Consider the following 20,286-nt stretch of genomic DNA (forward strand, 5'->3'; position numbering starts at 1 on the left):
TTGTGCAATACATTCTATAGATAAAAGGATAAGTAAAGTATTTATCCTTCGAGAAAACAACAGCTGATTCAAAGGGGGTGTGGCAAATTTTAAAACAGCAGCCATGCGCTAGCAGCCATGAGGAAGCACATGATTTACCTTTGCGAGAGGAGGCTATCGAGGACAGTCCTCTGATAGCTTACAAATGAATTGACACTCTCCATGACCACTTGACCACTTATCACTGAGGAGAGGATGATGGAGGCGTCGAGGAGAGTCCGGACTTTTGTGCAATAGAGAATCTCCCAAGGAATCGATGAAGGAGCCCTTGAATTGAGAAAGAGCCATGGAATAGTGCTCAGGAGTTTTCCTCATTCAGGCTGGGATTCAATCCAAGGCTTGTTATAGAACAACACACTAGACACCCGACAATGTACCATTTAACGGCACCATGAATTGATCCCCGGCCTCAATCTTGTTCTGAGGGAAGCTCCGCGGCAGAACAAATGTGATTGGTTGGATGAAAACTCAGTGGGCAGAGCTTAGACTACCAAGTCAATGGGTGGAGTTTATAGATGAGTCAAATAAAATAAATGCTTTCAGGGAGGTAGGTTGGAGGTGGATGGAGGGCGTTCAACATGGATTTTGACCCAAAAGGTTGCCAGTTCGAATCCTGGTTGTGAATTTTGTTTTCCTTACCAAATATTTTTAACTAATTACATTTCGAATCTTAGTTTATTTTTAAACTTTGACTGAACTGCATTAAATACGTGAAAAAACAAAGGTGCTACCCTCCCCCCTACTAGCGCAGTGGACTAGGCACAGGGATTGGGACCAGAAGGTCACAGGTTCTAATCTTGCTTTTTCAAAAAATGTATATTTGTGTTACCTTTCCCTAGCCGGGAACACTCACCCTCAACACCAAAACCATCTTTCAACTCTTGTTAGTGAGGCTGGAGAATATTCACTGTGGCCGGGATTCAATAACATCACCCTTTGTCAGCTATGCACCTTGTAAAGGCAGTGTTCCCACGTTCACAGTAAACACAGCATGTTCTCCCTTTAAATGGCACATAGCCAACAAATCGCGATCAGATTGAATCCTGGCTAAAAATATTTGATCCCTTCCCAAAATATTGTTCTACTTAGAGTTAAGATCTTAGAACAAATGACGGAGCGTTGATCATCCACAGAAATGTGCTGGAAACATCAGGGGTGTGGCTTTGATTCTTCGAAGGGTCATATGTAGTGTGGCACGTGGTCTCAGAGCATTTTGTATTATTCTGTACGTAAATCCAAGACACTCCATTTAGTATGAGATGTATTCATTTGTGGATGTCTCATTTCACAAATTGCAATTCTTACAGCATGTTAAGAATTTGCAAAACATCCCTGATGAAAAAAAGATTGCAGTCGGGCTAGAGTATAAATGCAGCAGCTACTGCATCCAAAATACTACAGTTACTGTAAGGGATATATTACATTCCAATTGGTTGTGGCTAACATTAGCTAGATGACTAACGCTAACTAGGCAGAGGGGGGGGGGGGGGGGGGGTGTTAAGGTTAGCCAACATGCTAAGTATTGTAGTAGTTGCTAATTAGCTAAAATTGTCTGTGAGGAGATTTAAACACACAACCTTTGGGTTTCTAGATGTCTACGTAAGGCAAAAATAATATGTACTAAAGAGATGTCCCGGACTTACATTTACTCTGTTACATCTAGTCTGGGTATAATGGAAGGTGAAGGGGCAGTACTACAACATAATAGACAAGGGTTTAACCAATAAAAATGGTTCTTTATTTTGTAGTTAATAAACCAAAGATGTATAAAAGTCTTCACAACAAATAAAATGCTGGGCAGGTGGTAAAAGTCCAGAGTTCAATGACAGGAGATAATTTCTCAAGTCTTCCTCGCCATTCTCCAGTAGTCGTTGCTGGCCAGCCTCCATTAGCATAGTAGAGGGCTGGGTAGCCAGGATCTGTCCTTTACTCCATTGCAATGAGGTTGGCTTCAGACAACTGTGGTTCAGCTCTTGGCACATCATGGACCGCAGGCTTCAATCACCAGTGGTCTTGGAGGGGTATCACAGCTGTAGGGGATGGGCCCAGTCTACTTGGACCTCTGCCTCATTTTCCACCTTTAACGCTTCAGCTTCTTCCTCCACTTGGCTTTCATCTTGTGGAGATGTCTCAAAAGTGATGAGATCAACTTGAAAACAAAAGCACTAAAACAGTTAGAGGGAATAAATTAAATGGGGAAAGCCTCAAAATGACAAAACTACAGCTCAACAGGAGAGCGCTACCCTCGGGCTTACCCCAGATAGTCTTTTACACAGGAGGAACTAACCTCGTAAGGCTGTTCACTTCTTTGTAGAGGCTGGTGGGTCACGAGTCTTCAAAAGAAAGCACACAGGAACAAATTCACACCAGTATCACCCACTGGTTCCTTCACTAGCAGTTCCCCCAGCAGTTTTACCTTCCGTCTGAGCAGCCTTGATTGCAGCCAGGTGGGGAAGGTGTGCAGCTGCTGTGAATGAGGTCATTAGTGCAACAGAAAACTGCATCCCAATTCTCTAATATAGTGGCTGAGGAAGATGTGAAAGGCACTTCCCTAACGTTACACCCCTTAAAATGCCACAACAGAATAGAGCTGTAAGATAGGGATGTCAGCTCCAAGCCACAGATTCCTTCACATTTTTAACTCCTTTGTATTCTCTCTCAGAGCACCATGTGATGTCCAGCTTCAAGAGGAACCCTCTGGAGCAGGCTTTCAGAAGGCCCAACGCCAACATCACCTCCAACTACCTGATGAACCAGTATTGGATCCTGGTCAGCCACAAGTTCCCTGCCCTCATCTACGACCTCTACCTGAGACTGTCCGGACAGAAACCCCAGTAAGATTACTAATGTCCTGACAATCAGCGTCGTCACTAGACCATTGTTCGGTCTATGAAAATTTAACCACCAACTTGTTTTCAACCCAATCAACACAGTGTGATGTAAAAATAGATCAAATGATCTGTAATCATAAAGAAGAAATCAGTGTTTGCTGCATACAAGTGATCTTCAGTGAAACGAACATTACAACTGTGTTATATACATGCAGTACATTTGGACTGAGATCCTCCATTCCTCTCTCTCTGTGTAGGATGATGCGTATCTTCAACCGGCTGCACAAGGCCATCGGCCTGCTGGAGTACTTCAGCAGTCAGGACTGGGAGTGGAACTCCGAGAACATGAGCATGCTGATGAGCCACCTCAGCCCTGAGGACAGGAAGGTACAGTAGACTCAGCATCCATCCTCTATGCACACACTGTATCGCCGCATGTTGGTGTATATAGTCAATGGTATGTTTTTCACCTAGTAATGCCACCAAGCCATCATTTCAGCTCAAACATACAGCTTTATTGATTTCAAGACAACAGGTCACGAATACTTACATCATTCATTTTCAGAGGGTTAAATTATAGATATCCCAAAGGTTTACATAATCGCCTGAATGTGACCATAATAGCCATGTCTTACCGCACATCAACATCCTAACTCTCTCTCCCAGACATTCAACTTTGACGTGCGTCAGCTGAACTGGCCGGAGTACATAGATAACTACTGCATCGGCACCAAGAAGTACGTTCTGAATGAAGACATGTCCGACATCCCTGCAGCCAGGCAACACCTCAGGAAGTGAGTAGACTACTTACAGGGCTGACTGTGTTTGCTCCGGTCTTATTTTGAAGAAGGATGTAAATGACAGTGTGTACTTCCAACTCCCTCCCTCCCTCAGGCTGAGGAACATCCGCTACACATTCAACACTCTACTGCTGGTCTTCATCTGGAGGGTGTTCATCGCCCGCTCGCAGATGGCCAGGAACATCTGGTACTTTGTGGTCAGCCTCTGCTTCAAGTTCCTCTCCTACTTCAGGGCCTCCAGCACACTCACCAACTGACCGTTGACCAGCTGAACGCCCTGCTCGCTGCCTCAACCAGACCACACCCCTCAGACCTCCAGCAGCACACAACCCCACTCCTCAACCAGACCTCACCCCTCAGACCTCCAGCAGCACACAACCCCACTCCTCAACCAGACCACACCCCTCAGACCTCCAGCAGCACACAACCCCACTCCTCAACCAGACCACACCCCTCAGACCTCCAGCACCACACAACCCCACTCCTCAACCAGACCACACCCCTCAGACCTCCAGCAGCACACAACCCTACTCCTCAACCAGACCACACCCCTCAGACCTCCAGCACCCCACAACCCCACTCCTCAACCAGACCACACCCCTCAGACCTCCAGCACCCCACTCCTCAACCAGACCACACCCCTCAGACCTCCAGCACCCCACTCCTCAACCAGACCACACCCCTCAGACCTCCAGCACCCCACTCCTCAACCAGACCACACCCCTCAGACCTCCAGCAGCACACAACCCCACTCCTCAACCAGACCACACCCCTCAGACCTCCAGCACCCCACCCCTCAGACCTCCAGCACCCCACCCCTCAGACCTCCAGCAGCACCTGTACCTGTATTTGTGAACCTGTACTCAGTAGCGAGGCCAGCTAAGGATATCCGAGAGTAACTTCAGTGTTGATTACATTAAAGGCTTTATTCAATCTGTAAAGTTGAAGCGTTACAGACTCTGTGATATAAATTAAAAAGGTCATTTCCAATTGAGCCAACACATGCAGCTTTTACCGTGAATGCAGTCTGCAAAAGCAGGTACATTCCCTTTGTTTCAATCATGCCGTAAAGCTGAACTTCTGTGATGCGGATTGAATGGAGCCCTAAATCTTGACCACTGGAGACTACTACTGTAGTACTACAAACATCTGACCTGGTTGACGACTACTGAATATTGACATCGGTATGTTTGACACAACGCATAAGACTCATTCTTTGTTTTACTGTTTGTCCACTTTTTGCCTGTTTTGTACAGCAGTTTATATTGAAACTAAGTTTACTATTTTTTCATCTTTATAAATAATTGCGTCAAACTAAGGCTTGTCTTAAGTGGTACAGTGCATTCGGAAAGTATTGAGACCCCTTGACTTTTTCCAAATGTTACATTACAGCCTTGTTCTAAAATTGATTAAATAAATGTTTTTCCTCAATCTACACACAATACCTCATAATGACAAAGCGAAAACAGGTTTAGACATTTTTGCAAATTCATTAAATAAAAAACAAATACCCTATTTACATAAGTATTCAGACATTTGCTATGAGACTCGAAATTGAGCTCAGGTGCATCCTGTTTCCATTGATCATCCTTGATGTTTCTACAACTTGGAGTCCATCTGTGGTAAATTCAATTGATTGGACATGATTTGGAAAGGCACACACCTGTCTATATAAGATCCCACAGTTGACAGTACATGTCAGAGCAAAAACCAAGCCATGAGGTCAAAGGAATTGTCCGTAGAGCTCCGAGACAGGATTGTGTCGAGGCACAGATCTGGGGAAGGGTACCAAAGGATTTCTGCAGCATTGAAGGTCCCGAAGAACACAGTGGCCTCCATCATTCTTAAATGGAAGAAGTTTGGAACCACCAAAACTCTTCCTAGAGCTGGCCGCCCAGCAATCGTCACATCTGGAGGAAACCTGGCACCATCCCTACAGTGAAGCATGGTGGTGGCAGCATTATGCTGTGGGGATGTTTTTCAGCGGCAGGGACTGGGAGACTAGTCAGGATAGAAGGAAAGATGAACGGAGCAACGCAGCCAAGACAACGCAGGGGTGGCTTTGGGACAAGTCTCTGAATGTCCGTGGCCCAGTACAATGTCCTTGAGTGGCCCAGCCAGAGCCCGGACTTGAACCCGATCAAACATCTCTGGAGAGACCTGAAAATAGCTGTGCAGCGACACTCCCCATTCAACCTGACAGAGCTTGAGAGGACCTGCAGAGAAGAATGGGAGAAACTCCCCATATACAGGTGTGCCAAGCTTGTAGCGTCACATCCAAGAAGACTCAAGGCTGTAATCGCTGCCAAAGGTGCTTCAACAAAGTACTGACTAAAGGGTCTGAATATTTATGTAAATGTGATACTTTGCTAAAATCCTGTTTTTGTTTTGTCATTATGGGGTATTGTGTGTAGATTGAGGGGGGACAATTTAATCCATTTTAGAATAAGGCTGTAATGTAACAAAGTGTGGAAAAAGTCAAGGGGTCTGAATACTTTCCAAATGCACTGTAGATGGTGACAGTATCATATATAAAGAAGTGTGGAAGATGTGTAAATAGTTGAAGTTCTATATTATTTTTCTAGACTACCTAAAAGAGTAGTATTCCTGAGGGCTGATTCTACAGGAGTCTGACTCTACCACAGAGCTCCCCAGACTAGATCTGAAGTGTTACTTGTGGCAGACAGCAGTAGTCCACTTTTTATGAGATGATACAGCTATATACAGTATCTATGGTAGAAGTATTGACTAAATGTACCCCAAATCCTCCCTCTGGAAAAGCATGTTTCTATGTGAGCCAGTAATGTTGTGCAACAATGGTGACCGTCCTTTCCTAAATTCAGTAAGGGACTATGAACCAAACGCACGCCAAACACAGAAAATGGCTTTCTCTGTACAATGAAGTTGTACAAAATGTCCTGCTTGTTATGGATCTTGGCATCTGTCATGTTGATAATAAAGCAGTGTCTTTGTTATGATACATAGTGGAAGCAGAGCACTGTGGGTAGATCAGAACAGGTAGATCAGAGCTAACTGGGCAATGTTCTGTAAACTGCAACACTTACGACTGTTTATTTTGTTTAATTTTCCTTTTTCAAATGTAATTGGCAAATGTTAAATGACCTTCTATTCCTGCTCTGAAAACACTTAAAGTTTGTTTGGCAAAACATGAATAAACCAAAAGACAACAAATTGGTCAGTGTGCTAATCATTCTGCTTCATACACTGCTGCCTCATGTAGAAAATAGATTTAGCCTTCTTCCATGGCTGCGTTTATACAGGCAGCCCAATTCTGATCTTTTTTTCACTAATTGGTCTTTTGAAAGATTGGACGTGAAAAGATGTGATGTGATTGGTCAAAAGACCAATTAGTGTAAAAAAAGATCCGAAATGGACTGCTTGTGTAAGCGCAGGCTAAGAGCATGCACCATCACCAGAGGATAGTGGGATACCAAACGAGAGATTTAAATGAATGTAAAGTGTACAACATGAAGTGACACGTTTAATAGGACATCTCGCATTGACAGATGTGAAACAGATACTGAACAACAGTGCAAATAGATAGAAATAGAACAAACATGACATGCAAGTTAATAGTATGAATGATAACATAGAAGGATCAGATTTCATTCAGCCTAACTTACAGATGACAACATCCCAATACCTTTACACACTAAGCCTGATAAAACTGGGGAGTTAGCTGCTTTCCATTTTCCAGTGTAAAATACATATTTACAGGATATAAATATATTATATTGGTAGTCATATGAGGATACTGTCCAAAACAATAAATAGAACAATTATGATTGTCGCATCCTAATCAGTTTACTCTTATTTGGTTCAAAACAAACTCCCAGCAATCCACATACTTGTGATTGGAGACTTCTCTTCCTGGATTCCCACACAGGTGAAGGGACAGTAGGTGCACGATCAGCAGCAGGCTCCAGGTCCCATATCCACAAAGCGTCTCACAGTAGGAGTGCTGATCTAGGATCTGTACATACAATCTTATGATACAAAAGGGCAAAACTGATTCAATCTCAGCACTCCTACTCAGAGAGCTTTGTGGATATGGGCGCAGGTCACAGGGCTACTCCTGTACGTGGTTGTCCGTCAGGAGCGGAGCAGCACAATTGTTCACATGGGGATCTGGGAGAACCACCTGGAAATAGAGAACACGTAGAGGTACAGTGTAAATACACTACTACCAGTGAGACACGGGGAAACTGGTACATGTAAGGATTTACCATCATTTTGTGACATAGTTTCAGTGGCAATAAAGAAGACTGGGCTCACCTCTCTAGGTTTATATGGGCCTAGTTTGAAGCGACAGCAGACTATGTCGAAACAGAAGCCAACAAACCCATGGATCATGCCTGTGGGAGAGAGAAGATCAATGAAGATGTTCAAGGTGCATTTCTCTAACGTGGCACAGTATCAGGCTGGCAAAGCAGCCATGGAATGATTTGTGAGACATGAACAGTATGAGGTCTGCCCATGACACTGGGTGGTAAGAGTGAGTGTTGTCTGGACCTGTGGTGGAGAAGATACCCCCGATGATGCCACAGAGTCGTACCAGGAACTGCCAGAGGGGCATGTGCTGCTCACTGACCGTCACCATCAGAGAGCTGGTGTCGTACTTCATAAAGATTCCAGACACACCGTGGCTGCCCGCCGCATGGTTAATCACCCGCTCCTAGACCAGACAGTGGGTAGGTAGAGTGGGGTGGGGGTTAATCTCTCCTATACACACACACACACACACACACTAGAGGTCGACCGATTATGATTTTTCAACGCCGATACCAATTATTGGAGGACCAGAAAAAGCCGATACCGGTTAATCGGCCGATTTTTATGTTTATATTTGTAATAATGACAATTACAACAATACTGAATGAACAATTAACACTTATTTAAACTTAATACACTGCTCAAAAGAATTAAGGGAACACTTAAACAACACAATGTAACTCCAAGTCAATCACACTTCTGTGAAATCAAACTGTCCACTTAGGAAGCAACACTGATTGACAATAAATTTCACATGCTGTTGTGCAAATGGAATAGACAAAAGGTGGAAATTATAGGCAATTAGCAAGACAACCCCAATAAAGGAGTGGTTCTGCAGGTGGTGACCACAGACCACTTCTCAGTTCCTATGCTTCCTGGCTGATGTTTTGGTCACTTTTGAATGCTGGCGGTGCTTTCACTCTAGTGGTAGCATGAGACGGAGTCTACAACCCACACAAGTGGCTCAGGTAGTGCAGCTCATCCAGGATGGCACATCAATGCGAGCTGTGGCAAGAAGGTTTGCTGTGTCTGTCAGCGTAGTGTCCAGAGCATGGAGGCGCTACCAGGAGACAGGCCAGTACATCAGGAGACGTGGAGGAGGCCGTAGGAGGGCAACAACCCAGCAGCAGGACCGCTACCTCCGCCTTTGTGCAAGGAGGAGCACTGCCATAGCCCTGCAAAATGACCTCCAGCAGGCCACAAATGTGCATGTGTCAGCATATGGTCTCACAAGGGGTCTGAGGATCTCATCTCGGTACCTAATGGCAGTCAGGCTACCTCTGGCGAGCACATGGAGGGCTGTGCGGCCCCACAAAGAAATGCCACCCCACACCATGACTGACCCACCGCCAAACCGGTCATGCTGGAGGATGTTGCAGGCAGCAGAACGTTCTCCACGGCGTCTCCAGACTCTGTCACGTCTGTCACATGTGCTCATGTGCTCAGTGTGAACCTGCTTTCATCTGTGAAGAGCACAGGGCGCCAGTGGCGAATTTGCCAATCTTGGTGTTCTCTGGCAAATGCCAAACGTCCTGCACGGTGTTGGGCTGTAAGCACAACCCCCACCTGTGGACGTCAGGCCCTCATACCACCCTCATGGAGTCTGTTTCTGACCGTTTGAGCAGACACATACACATTTGTGGCCTGCTGCAGGGCTCTGGCAGTGCTCCTCCTTGCACAAAGGCGGAGGTAGCGGTCCTGCTGCTGGGTTGTTGCCCTCCTACGGCCTCCTCCACGTCTCCTGATGTACTGGCCTGTCTCCTGGTAGCGCCTCCATGCTCTGGACACTACGCTGACAGACACAGCAAACCTTCTTGCCACAGCTCGCATTGATGTGCCATCCTGGATGAGCTGCACTACCTGAGCCACTTGTGTGGGTTGTAGACTCCGTCTCATGCTACCACTAGAGTGAAAGCACCGCCAGCATTCAAAAGTGACCAAAACATCAGCCAGGAAGCATAGGAACTGAGAAGTGGTCTGTGGTCACCACCTGCAGAACCACTCCTTTATTGGGGGTGTCTTGCTAATTGCTTATAATTTCCACCTGTTGTCTATTCCATTTGCACAACAGCATGTGACATTTATTGTCAATCAGTGTTGCTTCCTAAGTGGACAGTTTGATTTCACAGAAGTGTGATTGACTTGGAGTTACATTGTGTTTTTAAGTGTTCCCTTAATTTTTTGGAGCAGTGTATAATACATAAATACAAGCAATTTAGTCTCAAATAAATAATGAAACATGTTCAATTTGGTTTAAATAATGCAAAAACTGTTTTGGAGAAGAAAGTAAAAGTGTAATATGTACCATGTAAAAAAGCTAACGTTTAAGTTCCTTGCTCAGAACATGAGAACATATGAAAGCTGGTGGTTCCTTTTAACATGAATCTTAAATATTCCCAGTTAAGAAGTTTTAGGTTGTAGTTATTATAAGAATTATAGGACTATTTCGCTCTATACCATTTGTATTTCATATACCTTTGACTATTGGATGTTCTTATAGGCACTATAGTATTGCCAGCCTAATCTCGGGAGTTGATAGGCTTGAAGTCATAAACAGCGCTGTGCCCCAAGCATTGCTAAGAGCTGCTGGCAAAAGCAGTAAAGTGCTGTTTGAATGAATGCTTACGAGCCTGCTGCTGCCTACCACCGCTCAGTCAGACTGCTCTATCAAATCATAGACTTAATCATAATATAATAAACACACAGAAATACGAGCCTTAGGTCATTAAGTCAAATCTGGATACTATCATTTCGAAAACAAAATATTTATTCTTTCAGTGAAATACGGAACCGTTCCGTATTTTATTGAACGGGTGGCAACCCTAAGTCTAAATATTGCTGTGTAACCTTCAATGTTATGTCATAATTATGTAAAATTCTGGCAAATTAATTACGGTCAATGTTAGGAAAAAATGGTTTTCACACAGTTCGCAACGAGCCAGGCGGCCCAAACTGTGCGTATACACTGAACGCAAGAGAAGTGACACAATTTCCCTAGTTAATATTGCCTACTAACATTAATTTATTTTAACTAATTATGCAGGTTTAAAAAAAAGATATAGTTGTGTATTGATTTTAAGAAAGGCATTGATGTTTATGGTTAGGTACATTGGTGTAACGATTGTGCTTTTTTCGCGAATGCGCTTTTGTTAAATCATCACCCGTTTGGCGAAGTAGGCTGTGATTTGATGATAAATTAACAGGCACCGCATTGATTATATGCAACGCAGGACAAGCTAGTTAAACTAGTAATATCATCAACCATGTGTCATTAACTAGTGATTATGTTAAGATTGATTGTTTTTTATAAGTCTAATGCTAGCTAGCAATTTACCTTGGCTCCTTGCAGCCACAAGGTCCTTTTGATGCTGCACTCGCGTAACAGGCGGTCAGCCTGCCACGCAGTCTCCTCATGGATTGCAATGTAATCGGCATCCAAAAATGCAGATTACCGATTGTTTTGAAATCGGACATGCCGATTAATCAGTCGACCTCTAACACACACACACACACACACACACACACACACACACACACACACACACACACACACACACACACACACACACACACACACACACACACACACACACACACACACACACACACACACACACACACACACACACACACTTCTAGCATCTAGCCTTTGTGTGTTTGTAAGAGAGAAATCTATGACTGTCTCAGGTGGTGGTGTTATACAGCAGAGCAAGAAGTAACTTTTGGCAGCCAGCAGAGGGAGCTGAATGGACTGGATGGATGGATGAGGAGACTGATCAATTATCTGAACCCACTGCAGCATCCTCCATCATGGTCAACATCAAATATAATTCCTTTCCCCCTGATGGTTAATATGAGGATTTGGGGAAGGCAGGCTGATACTAGATCTGTGCCTAAATCAGGACTTACCCTCTCTGTCACAGAGAACTGGTGTGTGTCTGCCGACACCTTGGAGGTGTGCAGTTTGGTAGGTACCACCGTAATGAAATACTGGAACATCTCATTATCTGCAACAACAAGACAAAGAGCAAAGCCTTTTACCCCATCCATCTAGTGACAGTCTACACAGAATACTTCTAGAAAAAGTGAAATAGGGGGCTTCAGTTCTTTCCCTTGGAGAAACTAGGCTGCTTTGAATGGCAAGTGAATGAAAGCAAGCCTGCAGTGAATCCACTTCAAATGGATACAAATAGCTACATTTTCTCCCTGCAAACTCATGACGCCATGCTGAGCAGAATAGGCTGGAAGTGTGGATCAGAGCTCATGTACATAATCAGCCTACACAGTCTGGGTTTTGACAGTGTGCCTTATTCACAACACAATATTGTTGCTACAAAGTACCTCAATATACAGTCACTGCTCTACCATTCTGTAGTCATAGCTACACATTGAGTAACAGCTGAATGAGGTTTGATAAGAACATATTAATGTGTTAACTTCCTGGTCTCGGTGAGGAGGATCAGTAACTTACGGTTGCTGGTGATTTTCTCTGTCCCGTCCAGAGGATTGATGATGCCGGGGATCTCTTCTCCGAAAGACAGATGGTCTATCCGATGGGAGAAGTTGTACGCTGCAATGCATTGATGAAACCCAGCTCACATTCAGTCAGGTGGAATGGGACAGTGAAAACCTCTATTTGGGAGTGAATGATTCTGAGAAAATAGTTATTTGGCACTGCATTAGAATAGATACTGGTCTTATCTATCACTTGAAACATGGAAATGCAGATACAATGTAAGCAACCAGAGAACAGTACTAATGTTGTCCTTGTCAAAAACGAGTAACTTATGCAAATGAGTGTCACCCTTTCCTGGTCAGGCTGACCGAGAACTTACTGTCATGGCTTACAAAAGCTGCTATATGAGCATGGCCACGAGGATGATGAATAGGCCTGAGAAAGACAGAGGGTTAGAAGCGTGAGGAGCATTTTCATCAAAAGGAAATATACTGTGCTCTATAGGTTGAGTGCCCTTTTTCCCATCAGACATATAGACTCATAAATCATTCGCAGCATCAATTTGTGGAGCTTGGAAGCTTCTAACATATGAGACAAACTCCATTAACCTCTAAGTCTGTGGCAGTATTACATAGCTTTCCCCCATTACACCCATAAAGAATGATTTACATTCAAAATGCACTATTAAATATAAACCGGTTGTTTGGTCCCTGAATGTTGATTGGTTGAAAGCCGTTGTATATCAGACAGTATACCATGGGTATGACAAAACATTACTATTTACTGGTCTAATTACGTTGGTAACCAATTTATAATGGCAATAAGGCACTCCGGGGGTTTGTGGTATATGGCCAATATACAACGGCTAAGGGCTGTATCCAAAGCACTCTGGGTTGCGTCTTGACTAAGAACGGCCATTAGCCATGGTATATTGTCCATATACCACACCCCCTCTGGCCTTATTGCTTAATTATAAACTGGGTGGTTTGAGCCCTGAATTCTCATTGGCTGAAAGCCATGGTATATCAGACCATATACCATGGGTGTGACAAAACATTTAGTTTCACTGCCCTAATTACATTGGTAACCAGTTTCTAATAGCAATAATGCTCCTCGGGGGTTTGTGATATATGGCCAATATACCACGGCTAAGGGCTGTGTCCAGGCACTCCACGTTGCGTTGTGCTTAAGAACAGCCCTTTGCCGTGGTATATTGGCCCCTGTACCACACGTCCTTGGGCCTTGTTGCTTAAATATATCATGCATATAGGAAAGTGTACAGGTATCTTACTTTCCCACTGTGATGTGGAAGTTCCCAGCCACTTTGTTGACGTAGACGTGCCCATGTATCCTACAGGCACTTAAGGGCTCTGAGGCGGTGCCCTCTCTGAAGACACACACACATACTATTACCTTTGTAGGAAAACATATCTGTACTTAATGCATTTTCTCAACACCTCAGTAGTGATGCATTTTGCATTTGAGAGCCCTACCAACTACTAACCTTGAGGGGCAAGTCGGGCCTACTAACCTAGGGGGCAAGTCGGGACTACTAACCTAGGGGGCAAGTCGGGACTACTAACCTAGGGGGCAAGGCGGGACTACTAACCTAGGGGGCAAGGCGGGACTACTAACCTTGGGGGCAAGGCGGGCCTACTTATCTAGTGGGCAAGGCGGGCCTACTAACCTAGCGGGCAAGGCGGGCCTACTAACCTAGGGGGCAAGGCGGGCCTACTAACCTAGGGGGCAAGGCGGGACTACTAACCTAGGGGGCAAGGCGGGACTACTAACCTAGGGGGCAAGGCGGGACTACTAACCTAGGGGGCAAGGCGGGACTACTAACCTAGGGGGCAAGGCGGGACTACTAACCTAGCGGGCAAGGCGGGACTACTAACCTAGAGGGCAAGGCGGGACTACTAACCTAGGGGGCAAGGCGGGACTACTAACCTAGGGGGCAAGGCAGGACTACTAACCTAGGGGGCAAGGCCGTAGGGGCTCCCTTTAGAACACTCTTGTACAAGACCTCTTGTAGAGAATGCTCCTCCCTCAGCCTGTTCTGTATCAGCAACAGGGTCCTAAGGAGAGTTGGGAGAGGGAGAAACAGGTTAACTACTCATTTCATACAGGAAGGACGACAAAATAGTTTTTTTCTTTTGGAATGTGGTTGAGTGAGATTTTCCGACTATTAACAAAGTGCTTAAAGGGCCAATCTACAATTTCTACCTCAATTGTTTTACGTTTAAATTCATGATATATAGCCATTGATTATTTAAGAATAAAACATTATAAATGTCTCATGAGCTTAGTTTAACTGTCTAACCCAATCAAAACCCAAAATAGAAGCTTGTTTTACTATTTTGTTTATAAATAATTGACTTGTAAACAAACACTGTATAGGCTCAACAAAGAAAAGAACAACTATCATTCTGATATCATGGATGGTCAGTCCTTTGAGCCATTAGTCTGTCTATGAATTTGAGAGTGGTTACATTTCTCCCCCCCCCCCCTCAGCTGTTCACCTACAAAGTGGTGGGGTGATATTTTAACAGTGACATGCACACGTACTAACTGAGTAAACTGCCTACCTGTGCCACAGTTTTTGCTGCGGGGTCAGCTCAAAAATCACCTGAACATTTATACACAGGGAAGATAATAGATCAGGGTTTGGGATCACCAAAATCTATTTGTATGTAATAGAATGCTCAGTGATCTACTCACAGGCTCATACTGAATGCCATTTGATGTTATCATAGTCTCTGCCAGGTCCAGAATGTCTGCACCCACATCTGGAACAGCAGCAACTCAATCTTTAGCTCCAGGGGGTTGAGGGCAAAATTATACAGTACATCATAACACATTAATTATGCCCAAAATATGAAGGCCTAGATGTCATGAATGATTTCAATAAATAATGTGTGATAAGGTTGAATACTTACGTTGGCATCTCATGGCAACTGTAATATCTATGTTTATTCTCAATTTACTGTAAATGAAGAAAAAGTATTGTCAGATTCCAAGATAATGTACTGGCAGTAAAACACAGTTCAGTCTTAAATAAGAACTTATCATGATGAAACAAAATCAACATTTCTATGTACCTTGAGAAATCTTTATCCACTTCGTATTCATACTTCATCCAGGTGTCCCGATACACAAAGAACTCAAAGAAGGCCAGCAGTGCCATGGCAGTGAATGCTATCAGGGACACTATGGATGGGCGAGAGAAGAACATTAGCGACGTCATTCAAAGTTGGGTCTATTGAATCAGCATTCAGACATATGTAAGCAGTATTGAGAGTGAAATCTCACCTGTCCCCCCTGTGGCTGTGGTCTCGACATAGCTCTCTGGGACCTTGGGGAAGGCATCCAGCTCCTTAACCAGACTCAGGGCTTTCTTCCTGTACAGACGCCTCATCTTCAGGACCACTCTCCACGTCCTCCCTTCATACACCTAACCTGGGAAAGTGAAATCATACAGAATAGTCCATTATGGTGTTTTTTCTAATCTGTGTAATATAGGAATAAAACAATATGCAGGTTACCACCATCATCGCTGCACACATCGGTCATACCTGGCTAGGCTTGATTGGCAATGTCACTGACACCACATTCTTCCAATCAACTAACTATCTCGTTTTTTTCAAATGAGTTACTACCCACATGTAGTGCTGGGCGATTAACCAAAATGGTGGTTATTTTTCCGTTTTTAAACAACTAATTCCTTATTTTTTTCTGTGAGCTCAATGTGCACATTGCAGTTTCTCTAGCGAGAAATCAGATCCAGCCTGAACTGTGCGATGTAGTAGGGAGTTGTAGTTTCCAACAGGCCAATATTTTACATAGTTTAGCATATAAAACATGGTAATTAACTACAATGACCATAATCCATTTCGCAACTACTTGTCAGGTCCGTTCATTTTTTTTACACCTGCTGAGGAAGAGACAAGAACGCATGGCCATTTAAAAAAAAGATATATATATATATATTTAACCTTTATTTAACCAGGCAGGCTAGCTGAGAACAAGTTCTCATTTACAACTGCGACCTGGCCAAGATAAAGCAAAGCAGTGCGACACAAACAACAACACAGAGTTACACATAGAATAAACAAGCGTACAGTCAATAACACAATAGAAAAAAAGAAAGTCTATATACAGTGTGTGCAAATGGCATGAGGAGTTAAGGCAATAAATAGGCCATAGTAGAAAAGTAATTACAATTTAGCAAATTAACACTGGAGTGATAGATGAGCAGATGATGATGTGCAAGTACAAATACTGGTGTGCAAAAGAGCAGAAAAGTAAATAAAAACAATATGGGGATGAGGTAGGTAGATTGGATGGGCTATTTACAGATCTGCTATGTACAGCTGCAGCGATCGGTTAGCTGCTAAGATAGCTGATGTTTAAAGTTAGTGAGGGAAATATAAGTTTCCAGCTTCAGCGATTTTTGCAATTCGTTCCAGTCATTGGCAGCAGAGAACTGGAAGGAAAGGCGGCCAAAGGAGGTGTTGGCTTTGGGGATGACCAGTGAGATATACCTGCTGGAGCACGTGCTACGGGTGGGTGTTGTTATCGTGACCAGTGAGCTGAGATAAGGCGGAGCTTTACCTAGCATAGACTTATAGATGACCTGGAGCCAGTGGGTCTGGCAACGAATATGTAGCGAGGGCCAGCCGACTAGAGCATACAGGTCGCAGTGGTGGGTGGTATATGGGGCTTTGGTGACAAAACAGATGGCACTGTGATAGACTACATCCAGTTTGCTGAGTAGAGTGTTGGAGGCTATTTTGTAAATGACATCGCCAAAGTCGAGGATCGGTAGGATAGTCAGTTTTACGAGGGTATGTTTGGCGGCGTGAGTGAAGGAGGCTTTGTTGCAAAATAGGAAGCCGATTCCAGATTTTATTTTGGATTGGAGATGTTTAATATGAGTCTGGAAGGAGAGTTTACAGTCTAGTCAGACACCTATGTATTTGTAGCTGTCCACATATTCTAAGTCAGAACTGTCCAGAGTAGTGATGCTAGTTGGGCGGGTGCGGGCAGCGAACGGTTGAAAAGCATGCATTTAGTTTTACTAGCGTTTAAGAGCAGTTGGAGGCCACGGAAGGAGTGTTGTATGGCATTGAAGCTCGTTTGGAGGTTTGTTAACACAGTGTCCAAAGAAGGGCCAGATGTATACAGAATGGTGTCGTCTGCGTAGAGGTGGATCAGGGAATCACCCGCAGCAAGAGCGACATCGTTGATATATACAGAGAAAAGAGTCGGCCTGAGAATTGAACCCTGTGGTACCCCCATAGAGACGGCCAGAGGTCCGGACAACAGGCCCTCCGATTTGACACACTGAACTCTATCAGAGAAGTAGTTGGTGAACCAGGCGAGGCAGTCATTTGAGAAACCAAGGCTGTTGAGTCTGGGGATAAGAATACGGTGATTGACAGAGTCGAAAGCTTTGGCCAGGTCGATGAAGATGGCTGCACAGTACTGTCTTTTATCGATGGCGGTTATGATATCGTTTAGTACCTTGAGCGTGGCTGAGGTGCACCCGTGACCAGCTCGGAAACCGGATTGCACAGTGGAGAAGGTACCATGAGGGGATATAGAGTACCACAGTGAGAGTCATAAAACCTAGTGGCCAAACAAGGAAATGGTTCCAATCATTTTTCCAGCATTCACGTTTCCCATAGGGGACTTTAGAAACACTTAAAATAATGGCTGTGTTTCGTGTAGGCTTACCCTGGCGTGACGTTTTGTTAACAGTGTAAATCTCTCTAGGACAAGGTCACTTTTGATGGCTAGGTTTTATGGGTATTATGACACCTCTATTGAGAGCAGCTGTTTCTTGGCCAGGTATCTCTAGCTGAAAATACATGATCAAAGTGATTGATAGTTGGTATTCAGTAGTCATAAAAGTATGCCTTATTTACTTTGAAGAACTACAAAATAGTGATTTTGTCAGACAGCATAGGCAGCAGCCCCATAGAGATGAGATGATGACTTGGAATTAAATAATAAAGTCATCAAATAAGAAAACAATATAAACAACGGAAATAAATTAATGTGAATATGATGGTTAATAAGTAATAGCAGTAATGGGCAGTCTACCACCATCATAGTACATTTATTAATTGTTTTATTCTGTGTTATTACTGTATTTAACCCAAAATCGAAACCGAAATATGTGATTATTTTTTAATAATGAACCGAAATCGAACCGACCTCAAAAAGCATTCATCGCTAAGCACTACCGGCATGAGGAAGTACTCATCAGTATAATTTTAACTAGGAAGCAACGGGGGGTGGGGCACCATTACATTTACATTTAAGTCATTTAGCAGACGCTCTTATCCAGAGCGACTTACAAATTGGTGCATTCACCTTATGATATCCAGTGGAACAACAACTTCACAATAGTGCATCTAACTCTTTTAGGGGGGGAGGGGGGGGTAGTTAGAAGGATTACTTTATCCTATCCTAGGTATTCCTTAAAGAGGTGGGGTTTCAGGTGTCTCCGGAAGGTGGTGATTGACTCCGCTGACCTGGCGTCGTGAGGGAGTTTGTTCCACCATTGGGGTGCCAGAGCAGCGAACAGTTTTGACTGGGCTGAGCGGGAACTGTACTTCCTCAGAGGTAGGGAGGCGAGCAGGCCAGAGGTGGATGAACGCAGTGCCCTTGTTTGGGTGTAGGGCCTGATCTGAGCCTGAAGGTACGGAGGTGCCGTTCCCCTCACAGCTCCGTAGGCAAACACCATGGTCTTGTAGCGGATGCGAGCTTCAACTGGAAGCCAGTGGAGAGCACCAAGCCCAATATACATTCGTGTCCGTGGGCACTGGGCAATAACGTTATCTATGCAAAACAACTGAAATAGCCCACCAACGTCAATAGGATATATAGTATTTCCTTCAATAGCTAGTGATAGTAAACATCGTACAGCCACATAACAACACCAGCATCACCAACATAAGCTACAACAAGTTAGCAAAAATGCTCATGGCTGTCTGAGAACCATTCATTCTTAATTGTCTCTTCTTACCTCGGTTTCATGCGTCTATACTCCAGTAAATTGATTGCAAAGCAGGTATCAATTCATAACATTATAACTAGTGAAAAAAGACGTTTGTTAGCTTCTAGCGTTCTTCACGTTCTTCTTGTCTTAGCAGCACGACCACCCGCTAGGCGATATGAACTGTCAATGGTCATTTTCCATTACCGCCACCTGTCGACGAGTTCGCGAATGGCTCTAAATGTGTTGTCATTTTACGCATTGTACACCAGATGGCGGTCGAGCCCGTGAAAATATTTTCAAGCCGCATTCTTTGTCTTCTTTCAAAGCTTGTTCCCTAAAATGTAGGACATTATTCCAAATTTTGCATCATTTTATTAAATTCAAAACTATTTTATGTTTACAGGATGATAACTATTTGTATTAGCTTCACCATTTTAGACCTAGGTATATCATGCCTAGTATTTTGCTGTTGCACAATAAATTAGTGTGATAATGTTTTTACAACATACCTTTTACTTAAAACATACACATTAAGTATCCATTGCAATTCCGTTTTAACATATTTTCATCCCTTATAATTAGCCAGCTCTGACTGCACGTTGGCACACACACTGCTTCTTTAACTGAAGTAACCCCAGCTGTTTAGACTTTATCATTAATTAAGAGGCATTGTTGGGCTCATGCACAGTTCACATCAGTAGGTTATGAGAATTAGGGCTAGCTAAAATTGTCCCTGACGCAACTATAAAATATCTAACCACAACCAGCCCTGCCCTGAGAACAGTCTTGGTTTCCACTAATGCGATTCTGCTCAAATAAACCAATGCAGGCGAAGTGTCCTGCCTGGCTGATGCTTATTCA

General features: G+C 43.8%; 2 protein-coding genes across 2 annotated transcripts in view; one reads left to right on the forward strand and one right to left on the reverse strand.

The window, feature by feature from the left end:
• The window catches only part of LOC139533915 (fatty acyl-CoA reductase 1-like), a 63,129-nt gene extending 56,267 nt beyond the window's left edge, over positions 1-6,862 (forward strand). The window contains exons 9-12 of the mRNA XM_071332404.1: positions 2,702-2,873; positions 3,128-3,257; positions 3,537-3,664; positions 3,765-6,862. Coding sequence (XP_071188505.1) covers positions 2,702-2,873; positions 3,128-3,257; positions 3,537-3,664; positions 3,765-3,927 — 593 coding nt within the window. The 3' untranslated portion in view covers positions 3,928-6,862. The remainder of the gene's footprint in view (positions 1-2,701; positions 2,874-3,127; positions 3,258-3,536; positions 3,665-3,764) is intronic.
• A 292-nt stretch (positions 6,863-7,154) lies between these two features.
• On the reverse strand, positions 7,155-19,619 carry LOC139533916 (endoplasmic reticulum-Golgi intermediate compartment protein 2-like). The gene is made up of 14 exons (XM_071332406.1): positions 19,453-19,619; positions 15,729-15,875; positions 15,518-15,626; positions 15,356-15,402; positions 15,138-15,205; positions 15,005-15,045; positions 14,393-14,494; positions 13,711-13,806; positions 12,799-12,854; positions 12,435-12,533; positions 11,873-11,970; positions 8,204-8,366; positions 7,967-8,046; positions 7,155-7,832 (listed from the first exon to the last, which is right to left on the reverse strand). The coding sequence occupies exons 2-14, from the start codon at positions 15,832-15,834 to the stop codon at positions 7,761-7,763; spliced, it is 1,137 nt and encodes a 378-aa protein (XP_071188507.1). The 5' UTR covers positions 15,835-15,875; positions 19,453-19,619; the 3' UTR covers positions 7,155-7,760.
• Between the last annotated feature and the right edge of the window lie 667 nt (positions 19,620-20,286).

Source organism: Salvelinus alpinus, chromosome 11, assembly GCF_045679555.1.
Source record: "Salvelinus alpinus chromosome 11, SLU_Salpinus.1, whole genome shotgun sequence".
Lineage (NCBI taxonomy): Eukaryota > Metazoa > Chordata > Actinopteri > Salmoniformes > Salmonidae > Salvelinus > Salvelinus alpinus.